Genomic DNA, 11,946 nt, shown 5'->3' with positions numbered 1-11,946 from the left:
GGACGTTGGCTTTTGGTACATACACTTTCACCGGAGGTTTTGTCAGTTTCTGAGGATTGGTCAACGAACACTCCTTCACCGAGTGACCCAACATCATGCATCCTGTGCATTTGGGGGGAAGCCATTCATACTCGATATCAACCTTGCATGGGGTTTCTCCACCATCTTCATCTGGCGTCATTATAATAATATGTTTTTCCAATTTCTGAGTAACATCAATCATCACGCATACACGAGCGAAGTCCAGTCTCGTGCATGCCCTCGTTATCGCATCAGGGTATAGTGGCTTACCCACACCGCTAGCAACAGTACTCAATCCTTCCGTCGTCCAGAATTCCAATGGAATGTGTCGCAGTTTTATCCAGACCGGCACTTGTGTATGCTTCATCTTTCTCATAGCCATACCCAGTTCCCACTTTTGCAACACAATTGGTTGTCCCTGAAACAGCCATGGCCCCCCTTCTATGACCTCCTCCATATCGATTTCCGTTTTAAATCGGAAGAAAAAGAAGCCATTAGCAGTTGCTGTGACCTCACGTAGCGCCGACCAAATCGAATGGGCAAACTCCTTTAAATGGTGATAATACGGCCGCTTACCCATAAAATATCCCACTGCCGTAGATTTTCATCGTTTGGCTCCGTCACGCACAGTATCAATTGAAGGACGAACTACAACCTCCCCATTTTGCTTCGTTGGGGCAATGAAAGATAGCGTTTTTCGGGACAAATTGTTGAATGCATCAGCAATTTTATCATTAATAATCCCATTAGAACCAGTGTGAAGCGGAATGTTCCCAATAAACAAGGGAACTGGCGTCAAATCCTTCCCCAGGTTGCTGTTTTTTTTTCCCATAAAATTAGTGATGTCAGCCCTAGCATCATGGATGACATCAGCCCTAGTATCATTGATGACATCAACCCTAGCATCATGGATGACATCAGCCCTAGCATCATGGATGACATCAGCCCTAGCATCAGGAATGACATCAGCCCTAGCATCTATAAGTCAGTGTAAAAGGGAAACGAACTTTTTTTTTCGGTAAATGTAAATTTCATTAATAAAGAGTAATGGTACAGTACAACATGGTACAACATGGGATTATCAACTGGTTTCTCCCTCTACCCAAGGGATACGCCATAATCTATACAATGCTCGTGTACTGACTGACGATGCTAAGTCAACGCTAAGAATCCTCTGTCTGACGTCATTGATGATTAGTATGCTCAATGTGGCCGGTGTCCGCTCAGTATGATCAAATCTCCTCAAGTTCCTCTCCTTCCATATGTGGTAGACGCACGCCGCCAGTAGTGTACGGTAAGCTCTATTAATAATGTGCTTACCTCTCCCTTTCCGTGTCGCCCATTCAATATCTGTTGCCCAATCTCTATTGGGCCAGTGAAAGCGAATCCTTCTGCGAATCTCATAAAGGCACTGACGACTAAATCTGCATTGGAAGAATAAATGTGGATGAGATTCCGTAGCTCCCTCATCGCACAGTATGCACACCCCCAGGTGGGATAGCCATGATTTGTCTGTGGTAGGTAGTTTGCCAAGGATTGCTAGCCATAAGATGAACGAATGACGAGGAATCTTCAAGGAGCCCGAAAGTAGTGAAGACCATCCTACTTTCGGCTCGGGGTGAGTGAATAATCTGTAGAGGGCCTGAGTAGTAGGTTGCCCTTCGTCCCATCTCCACACCACCCGATCCTCTCCTCCGAAAATAAGCGGTTTATGTGTGATTTCCAAACATTCAAACTCGGTGATGGTAGGCCATTGCCATTCTCCTACTGAAATCACCAAGCTGAGTTTTGCTGATTCTTCAAGTCTAAGATGGCGGGGACCTTGAGGGAATCGCTCGATAAGTGGACCCAAGTGATGCCACGGGTCCTGCCAAACAAAGAATCTGTCTCCATTTCCAATCTGGTAATCCACGATAGTGCGAAGGAAAGGACGTAGCCTGAGTATTTTTCGCCATCCCCAAGAACCTCCATGTTCACGTATAGTCCAAATCGATCTCTCACGTAATCGGTCTTGGTAGAGCCACTGAACCCATATGGATGTCCTGTCACACTAGATAACATCACATAGTTTCTTGCTCATTAATGCGCGATTCAAGGTGGAGATGTCCTTGAACCCAAGTCCCCCCTCATCCATCGGTCGACACACATCTTTCCAGGCTACCTTAGCGTATCCACTAGACGTTGTACCCTTCCATAGGAAAGTCCTCAACCTCTTCTCAATTTCATTGATGACTTTCTTAGGTAATATGAATGCAGAAGCCCAATATAAGCTCAATGCTGAAAGCACAGATTTGATGATTTGTACCCGCCCAGCATATGATAATGAAATCCCTTCCCATCCATTAATACGTGCATCAATTTTTGAGATAAGCGGTTGGCAATCAGAGATGGTCAGCCTAGACGAGATTAAGGGAAGACCCAGATTAAGCGAATTTGCCGCAGAAATGCATGGGTCTAGACCTACGTTTGGGTCAAGTTTCATGGAATTCTAAGAACATTCAATATTTAGCTTTTTCGCACGGTTTTATTAAAGAAAGTTTGTTTGACTTTCATACTAACTTGTAGTTATTATTACGCTTAGAAAATTTAACACACAAATGCATGGGTCTGGGCCTACGTTTGGGTCAAGTTTCGTGGAATTATGAGAAGGTTCAAAATTTAGTTGTTTTGCACGTTTTTATTAAAGCAAGAATGTTTTCTTTCAATACTAACTTGTTGTCATTATTACGCTTAATAAATTTACCACAGAAATGCATGGGTCTAGACCTATACTTGGGTCAAGTTTCGTGGAATTCTGAGAATGTTCAATATTTATTTTTTTTTTGGGTAAAGGTAAGTTTTATTAAAAAAAAAAAAGGAGTATAGTACAACAATCAATTGGTGTCTCCCTCAACAGACCAAGGGATACGCCAAAGTCTATAGAGCGCATATGTGCTAATAGAACATGATAGATTAATACTAGTATCCTCTGTCTAACGTCATCTACTATGCAAGTAGCTAATACATGTTCCGGCCGTTGGGTGTGTTTAAAGCGTCTCAGGTTCCTCTTTCGCCAAATGTGGTATATGCATGCACTAAGTATGGCTCGATAAGCAATATTAACGATATGCTTTCCCCTCCACTTCCTTGATGCCCATTCCACATCTCTTGTCCACTCTCGATTGGGCCAAGAAAATCGAACATGTTGTCGTACAGTTGCTAGGCATCTTCTACTATATCGACATCGGAAGAACATGTGATTGTTTGTCTCCGTAGTGCCCTCGTCACAAAGGATACATCCACCTAGGTGGATCATCCAAGCTTTATCGGTAGTCGGTAGCTTCTCCTGAATTGCTAACCAAAGGATGAAATTATGTCGGGGAATCTTCAATGAACCTGAAAGTAGTGAAGACCAACCTACTTTCGGTCTAGGTGGGCAGAAAAGTCTGTATAGTGATTGTGTGGTGGGTCGTCCCTCTGAGAATCTCCAGTTTATCCTGTTGTCCCCTCCATGAATCTGAGGTAATGTGTAGATGATCTCCATACATTCCAAATTAGTAATAAAAGGCCACTGCCATTGCCCCTCATCAATAACTACTTGAAGTTTGGCGGATTCATCAAGTCCCAAAAGACTTGGTCCTCGTGGGAATCTAGCAATAAGAGGGCCCAAGTGGTGCCACGGGTCCTTCCACAAGAAGAATGACCTCCCCTCTCCAATAATAAACTCCGTCATAGGTAGTATAGAACTTCGAAGTCGGAGCAGTTTTCGCCATCCCCATGAACCTCCCTTCTCGTTAATTGTCCAAATTGAATTATCACGCAGTCTTCCATGCTTCAACCACTCAACCCATATAGATGTTCGGTCACATCTGATAACATCACAAAGCTTCTTTGCCATTAAGGCACGGTTAAGGATACCGATATCCTTAATTCCTTGGCCTCCTTCCATAATCGGTTTACACACATCCTTCCATGCTACCTTGGCGTATCCCGATGTAGAAGTGCCTATCCACAGAAAAGTTCTTAGACGTTTCTCAATTTGTTTAATAATAGCCTTCGGTAATATGAATGCATATGCCCAGTATATGCTCATTGTTGATAGTACGGATTTAATGATTTGTATGCGTCCCGCATATGATAGTGAAATTCCCTCCCAGCATTTAATGCGAGCATCAATTTTCAATAAAAGTGGCTGACAATCGGATATAGACAATCTATTTTTTTGGTAAAAGTAAGTTTCATTGAGTAAAAATGGTAGAGTACAACAATATGGTCCTCAAATGGTTTATCCCTCGACAGGCCAAGGGATTCACCATAATCGAAATAAAGCACGTGTACTGACTGATCTAGCGAGTGAGATGCTATGGGTTCGTTGTCAATGTCCTCAATGATCAGTAATGCTAAGGTAGTAGGCGTCCTCTCGGTGTGATCAAATCGTCTCAGGTTTCTTTCCTTCCAAATGTGGTATACATATGCTGCAAGGAGTGCTCTATAAGACATGTTGATTATGTGTTTACCCCTCCATCTCTGTGAAGCCCATGTAATGTCATCCTTCCACTCTCTATTGGGCCATAAGAACCGTATTGTTCTTCGAATTTCCATAAAACATCTTCGACTAAATCTGCATTGGAAGAATAGATGTGCATGTGTCTCTGTCAGTCCTTCATTGCATAGGATACATGGGCCAAGGTGAGCAAGCCATGGTTTATCAGTCGTAGCCAACTTTTCTTGGATGGCAAGCCATAGAATAAATATGTGGCGTGGGATTTTGAGTGATACCGAAAGTAGTGAAGACCAGCCTACTTTCGGTCCTGGTGGGTCAAATAACTCATAATAGCCTGTGCTGTTGGTCGGTCATTCTCAAATCTCCAAATTATACGGTCTTCCCCTCCAAAAATAGTGGGTAGTACATGTGTGATCTCCAAACACTCAATATCCGTGATAATGGGCCACTGCCATACTCCTTCATGAATCACCTTGCTTAGTCTAGATGACTCATCTAGTCCAAGAATCCTCGGTCCTCGTGGGAAGGTGTCGCAAAGAGGGCCAAGGTGGTGCCATGGATCCTGCCACAAGAAGAAATTCCTCCCGTCTCCAATCCGGTAGTCTACCATGGTTCGGAGGAACATCCGTAATCGAAGGATTTTCCTCCATCCCCATGAGCCGCCATGGTCCTGTATCGTCCATATAGAGGTATGTTGTAGGCGTCCCTGGTACAGCCACTCAACCCAAATCGATGTCCTGTCGCATCTAATGACATCACATAGTTTTTTTGTCATCAATGCACGGTTCAAGGTACTGATATCCTTGAATCCAAGTCCTCCCTCCTCGTGTCGGCATATATCTTTCCACGCAACCTTGGCATATCCACTATTCGTCGTTCCCTTCCACAAGAAAGCTCGCAACCTTTTCTCAATTTCATATTACTTTCTTTGGTAATATAAATGCCGATGCCCAGTAAATACTCAGTGATATAAGTACAGATTTAATAATTTGTACTCTACCAGCATAAGATATAGTGGTAACTTACCATCCAACGATCCGTTTGTCAATCTTCAGTAATAGTGGACGACAATCTGCAATAGTTAGTCGAGATGATATAAGTGGTTACCCCAGATACCTCATTGGAAGAACCCCTTCCTGAAATCCGAGTAGTGCCAACATCTCTTCACGCAATGCTTGCGCTGAGCGTGATATAATCAAGTGGCTTTTCTGTACGTTCAGTCTAAGACCCGACCATTCGGCAAAACGATCCAGACCTGCTTTAAAGATTCTTAGAGAGTCCATATCAGCACGGCAAAATAATATCACATCATCAGCAAACCCCAACTGAAATATCCTGGCTGCCTCGCATTTCCAATGATAGGAAAATATCTCCTCCTGATCAATCAACTGCAGGAAACCCAGGTGCAGAACTTCCATCACAAGCACAAATAGGTAGGGTGATAAAGGGTCACCCTGCCATAGTCCTCTGGCTCCTCGAAAGAATCCATGGGGCTTCCCATTTAATCCAACAGAGAATGAAGGTGTTGACGCACACTCCTCAATCCACTTCACAAAAGTGATAGGGAACCCAAACATCTCCATGGCTGCTATTAAGAAATCCCAATCCACTGTGTCATATGCCTTCCGGATGTCGACTTTCAGAGCACATCTAGGAGGTAGACGAGTCTGGTTATATCCCGTAAAGAGTTCCTGTGCTAGCATGATGTTATCTCCAATGCTTCGTCCCGGCACAAATGCTGCTTGGCATGGGCTGATCAGTTTGTTCATTATCACACTCAACCTTTGGACAATGAGCTTTGCAATGATCTTATAAATCACATTACAGCATGCTATGGGTCGAAAATCACTAACCGTCATAGGGGAATGTACTTTTGGTATGAGCGCTAAAAGTGTAGTATTTATCTGCTTCAGAAGTCGGCCTGTACTAAAGAAGTCCAGTACTGCCGAAGTCACCTCCTGTCCAACTATAGGCCATGCTGCTTTAAAGAAGCCCGATGAGTATCCGTCCGAGCCTGGGGCCTTGTCCTCATCAATGTCAAAAACCGCCTGTTTGACATCTGCTGGTGTGAACGGTAACAGTAAAGTGGTAGATTCCTCATTACTCAAAACGTGCGTAGCCCACGGTCTAAGAGTTCGAATATCAACACCTGTTCGTCGTCTGTCTCCCCTAAGTAGGTTCTAGTAATATGTGACAAACTCATTAATAACTTCTTCTGGATTAGTGTGAGTGGATCCCTGGTCATTGTTGATCTGGAAGATCCTTCTTGCTGATCTTCGTTGGGCAATCTTCCGAAAGAACACTCGGGAGCATTGATCACCTCCCTTCATCCACTGCATTTTTGCTCGTTGTTGTAGCATAATCTGTTCCAATTTTGTTGCTTTGGCCAGTACGAGTCGACAGCAGTGTTCTAGTTGAATGTATAGCTCATCTCGCCGTCTTGAGCTTACAAGTAGTTGTGCTGCTTCAAGAAACCCTTTTGCCATTTGGACATTGTGCGAGAGATCCCCCTTATTCCTCCTTTGCTCTCGGAAAATTGGTTTCAAAGCTTTGAGTTTGCGTGTCACAGCATACATAGGCGTACCCATGATGTTATGTTGCCATATATTCTGCACACTAGGAATAAACTCAGGTAAGCGAGCGAGGTAGTTATCGAATCGGAACATACCTCCATATTGTTATTGTCGGTCTTCATATAGTACCATCGGTGAGTGGTCTGAAGTGCGTGGTGTAAGGACCGAGTAGAATGCGTTAGGGAACCGTGCCATCCATCTATCATTTATCAACATGCGGTCCAGTCTTTTCCAGAGGTTCCGGGGTGTCGCACTGTGGTTGTGCCATGTGTACCACTCTCCATGCATGGGTAGTGGTAGTAATCCTGTATTCTGAATGGCTTCATTAAATTCTTCCATAGCTGTTCGGATATCCCCTGATGTGCCACAGTGGCTCCATAAGTGACAGTAACAACAACTGTTTCATGTATTGCACGGATAGTAACAAGACAGTGTATAAATTGCGTTCCACATTCCACCACAACAACATCAATAAAACTATCATTCCATGCAATCCACACGCGATTACCAGAAGATCCATAATCCACATACCATTTTCATTGGTGTAATAGAAAAGATTGAATTTGAGCTGCATTATTAATACGTACACGAGTTTCTAGGAACCAAGGAATTGTAACCTGAACTCAGCAACTATCTTTGACTGCCATCTGATAGTCTCGTTTGTTCAGGCCACGAACATTCCATATTGCTGCATTTAACATGGATCACTAGGTATGGGGCTGCTATGCTTAGGACCCCGAGACGACTCATCTGTATCATCCAGTAGGTGAAGTGCATCAAAAGTGTTGTATATAAAAACGCCTTACCCCTCTCCTCACGACTTGGGCCGGTTGTATCTCTAGTGTACTCACGTCCCTCTCCCTTCTTTTCTACCACTGGAGCTGGTGGTGGTCTACTCTTGTTCCGATCAGTCATATGTAGTGGCCGGGATGGTATATTAGTAGTATCTTCTTCCTCCCTAGGGTGGCTCCGATTCCGTTCAGGCCTTGTTGGTTCTTGCAGCGTCCCCACTTTAGGTACATATACAGCAATCGGTGGTTTAGCTGGTTTTGGTTTGTTGAGAACACAATCTTTAGCAGAGTGTCCCAATGTCATACAACTCTTGCATTTCTGTGGTAACCATTCGTACTCAACGTCTACTTTACAAGGTGATTCTCCTCCGTCCTCATCCGGATTCATAATTATAATGTGCTTTGGTAAGTTTGAGGTCACATCCACCATTACGCATACACGAGCGAAGTCCACTCTCGTGCATGCTCTCGGAATTGCATCCGGGTAAAGTGGTTTACCCACTCCACTAGCCACCGTACTAAGGCCTTCCTCTGTCCAAAACTCGACTAGAAGGTGACGTAGTATGATCCACACAGGAACCTGTGTATGTTGCAGTTTTCGTAATACCATCCCTGGTTCCCATTTTTGAAAAACAATCGGTTGCCCCTGAAATAGCCACGGCCCTCCTTCTATGACATCTTCCATAGCAGCGACTGATTTGAACTGAAGGAAAAAAAATCCATTATTTGTACCCGTGACCTCCTTCAATTCCGGCCAAACCTAGAAGATAAGAGAGGGATACCCAAGTACCTCATTGGGAGTTGGCCCTCCTAGAAGCCCATAGCTGCTAAGATCTGATCCTTCCATCCTTGCGCTGATCGGGAGATAATGACATGGCTTTTTTGTACGTTCAACCGAAGTCCAGACCAATCTGCATATTGATCCAATCCCATCTTGAGGACCCTGAGAGAATCCAAGTCAGCTCTACAGAAAAGCAGGAGGTCATCTGCGAATCCTAGCTAGAATACTTTTGCCGGCTCACATTTCCAATGGTATGAGAATTGCATATCCTGCTCGATGAGTTGCAAAAATCCCAAATGCAAGACTTCCATAACAAGAACAAAAAGATAGGGGCATAGGGGGTCTCCTTGTCTTAATCCACGTGCTCCTATAAAGAAACCGTGAGGGTTTCCATTAATCCCAATCGAGAATGAGGCCGTCGTTACACACTCCTCAATCGACCTTGTGAATGTTTGTGGGAAACCAAACAATTGCAAGACGGCAAGTAGGAAGTCCCACTCCACCGTATCTCCTAATATCAACTTTCAGAGCACAACGAGGTGGTAGTCTCACCTGATTATAGCCCGTGAACAATTCCTGTGCCAACATAATATTGTCCCCAATGCTTCGTCCTGGAATAAACGCTCCCTGACAGGGACTAATTATCTTGTCCAGAACCACACTTACCCGTTGGAAAAGTAATTTTGCAATAATTTTGTATAACACATTACAGCACGAAATTGTTCTAAAATCTCCAACAGTCATAGGAGTGTGTACCTTTGTGATTAGAGCCAAAATTGTGGAGTTGACTTGCTTGAGTAATTTACCGGTATTAAAGAAGTCTAGTACCACCTTTGTAACTTCCTGTCCCACCACTGGCCAGACTGCTTTAAAGAAGCCAGATGAATACCCATCAGGTCCTGGAGCCTTATCTTCTGCAATGTCAAAAACAGCTTGCTTCACATCATCCGGAGTAAAAGCCGAAATAAAATCGCTAGCCTCCTCATTGGAAAGAATATGTCTAGCCCACGGTCTGAGAAAACCAATATCCATCATTATCTGTCGTCTGTTACCGCCCAAAAGGTTTTGGTAGTAACGGACAAACTCATTGATAATCTCTCCTGGTTCTGTGTGGCTTGTCCCATAATCATCATTAATCTACAATATCCTCCTCGCCACTCTTCTCCGGGCAATTTTACGAAAGAAAATTCGGGAGCATTGGTCACCTCCCTTCATCCACTGCATTTCGGCTCTCTGTTGCAACATGATTTGTTCCAGTTTTACCGCTTTTGCATATACTAGTCGGCAGCAGTGTTCTAGTTGTAAAAGTGCCTCATTTTGTCTATGAACGCTCACCAACTGTTGCGCCTCATCAAGAAATCCTTTGGCTAAGTGAACATTGAGTGTCAGATCCCCCTTCTTTCTCCTTTGTTCCCTGAAAACTGGCTTCAATGCTTTAAGTTTACGTGTTACCGCAAACATAGGAACCCCAATGATTGTATGCTGCCAAATATTCTGTACACTGGGGATAAATTCAGGTGAGTGTGTTAGGTAGTTGTCAAATCGAAACATACCTCCGCCTGTTTGATGTTGATGTTGCCTGTCCCCATGTATTACTAGCGGCGAATGGTCCGAAGTCCGTAGCAATAGGCTATGATAACTCGAGGAAGGAAATCTCGCAAGCCATCTATCATTAATGAGGATCCGATCCAATCTCTTCCATAGACTCCGGGAGCTCGTACTGCAATTATGCCAGGTATACCATTCACCCTGCATAGGCAATGGTATTAACCCCACCTCCTGAATAGCAGCATTGAATTCTTCCATGGCCATCCTTATGTCACCAGAAACTCCACACACCTCATTCATTTCTCGGACTGCATTGAAATCCCCCCCTACCAACCAGGGATCATCCGTTTGCTCCCGAGCTAATGTTTCCGAAGTAGTCCATAAGCTCCTACGATCAATGATCTCAGAGGCACCATAAACAATGGTGATATTGAGGGATATCACCATTGTTTATGGTGCCTCTGAGATCATTGAGGGATTCTTTCGTAAAGTGGATTGAGATGTGTGTCACTACAACTTCGTTTTCTGTTGGGCTGAATGGGAAACCTCATGGTTTCTTTAAGGGGGCCAGAGGGCTTCGACAGGGAGATCCTCTTTCGCCATACTTGTTCGTGCTTGTAATGGAAGTACTACACTTGAGTTTCCTACAGTTGATTGATCAGGATGAACTATTTTCCTTCCACTGGAAATGTGATTCAGCCAGAGTTTTTCAGTTGGGTTTTGCTGATGATTTGTTGTTATTCTGTCATGCTGATATGGACTCTATTGGAGTCTTTAAAACAGGATTGGATCGATTTGCTGTATGGTCGGGGCTCAGACTAAACGTGCAGAAAAGCCATCTTATTATCTCACGTTCAGCCCAAGGACTTCGCGATGAGATGCTGACAGCACTCGGGTTTCAGGAGGGTGTCCTCCCGATGAGGTACTTGGGACTACCTCTCTTATCCTCTCGCTTAACAATTGCTGATTGTCGCCCATTATTGATGAAAATTGATAAACGTATTGCTGGTTGGGAGGGTATTGCATTGTCATATGCTGGTAGAGTACAAATTATTAAATCTGTACTCATGGCGTTGAGTTTATACTGGGCTTCAGCGTTCATACTGCCAAAGAAAGTTACCAATGAAATTGAGAAGAGGCTGAGAACTTTCTTGTGGAAAGGGACATCAACCAGTGGATATGCCAAGGTTGCCTGGAAAGACCTGTGCCGGCCGAAGGAGGAAGGAGGCCTAGGATTCAAGGACATCACTCTCTTGAATCGTGCATTAATGGCTAAGAAACTATGTGATATCATCAGGTGCGATAGAACCTCGATATGGGTTACATGGCTCTACCAGGGTCGATTACGAGATACTTCCATCTGGACGATTAGAGAGCAAGGAGGATCATGGGGATGGCGGAAACTCCTCCGTTTACGGATCTTCCTCCGATCTATGGTGGATTATAAAATAGGAGATGGGAGAAGATTCTACCTTTGGCAGGACCCATGGCATCATCTAGGACCTCTGCGTGATACATTCCCACGTGGACCGAGGTTACTTAGATTGGAGGAGTCAACAAAACTCTGTACGGTGATCAGTGGAGGAGAGTGGCAGTGGCCCCCTATCACAGATTTTGAGTGTTTGGAAATCACACATACACTACCCACAATCTATGGAGGAGAGGACCACATTACTTGGAGGTTCGACCATGGGATTCCTACTACTCAAACTCTTTATAGGCTTTTTGATCCGCCTGGACCGAAAGTAG

General features: G+C 44.1%; 1 protein-coding gene across 1 annotated transcript; it reads right to left on the bottom strand.

The window, feature by feature from the left end:
- Nucleotides 1-9,081: 9,081 nt before the first annotated feature.
- Nucleotides 9,082-10,644, bottom strand: LOC105179748. Its single transcript, XM_011103390.1, has 4 exons — nt 10,391-10,644; nt 9,855-10,150; nt 9,406-9,755; nt 9,082-9,276 (listed from the first exon to the last, which is right to left on the bottom strand). The coding sequence occupies exons 1-4, from the start codon at nt 10,642-10,644 to the stop codon at nt 9,082-9,084; spliced, it is 1,095 nt and encodes a 364-aa protein (XP_011101692.1).
- Between the last annotated feature and the right edge of the window lie 1,302 nt (nt 10,645-11,946).

Source organism: Sesamum indicum, unplaced genomic scaffold, assembly GCF_000512975.1.
Source record: "Sesamum indicum cultivar Zhongzhi No. 13 unplaced genomic scaffold, S_indicum_v1.0 scaffold00198, whole genome shotgun sequence".
Classification (NCBI taxonomy): Eukaryota; Viridiplantae; Streptophyta; class Magnoliopsida; order Lamiales; family Pedaliaceae; genus Sesamum; species Sesamum indicum.
The sequence above is the reverse complement of the archived record's forward strand: the minus strand, read 5'-3'. Positions and strand labels throughout refer to the sequence as shown.

Bases quoted from the DNA above. Each gene is read 5' to 3' on its own strand.
- LOC105179748 (XM_011103390.1), bottom strand. From the start codon at position 10,644: ATGGTGATATCCCTCAATATCACCATTGTTTATGGTGCCTCTGAGATC. The intron at 10,151-10,390 runs GTATACCTGGCA...ATTTATCCCCAG, and splicing joins TTGCCTATGCAGGGTGAATG to TGTACAGAATATTTGGCAGC. The intron at 9,756-9,854 runs GTGACCAATGCT...CAAGCCACACAG, and splicing joins AATGCAGTGGATGAAGGGAG to AACCAGGAGAGATTATCAAT.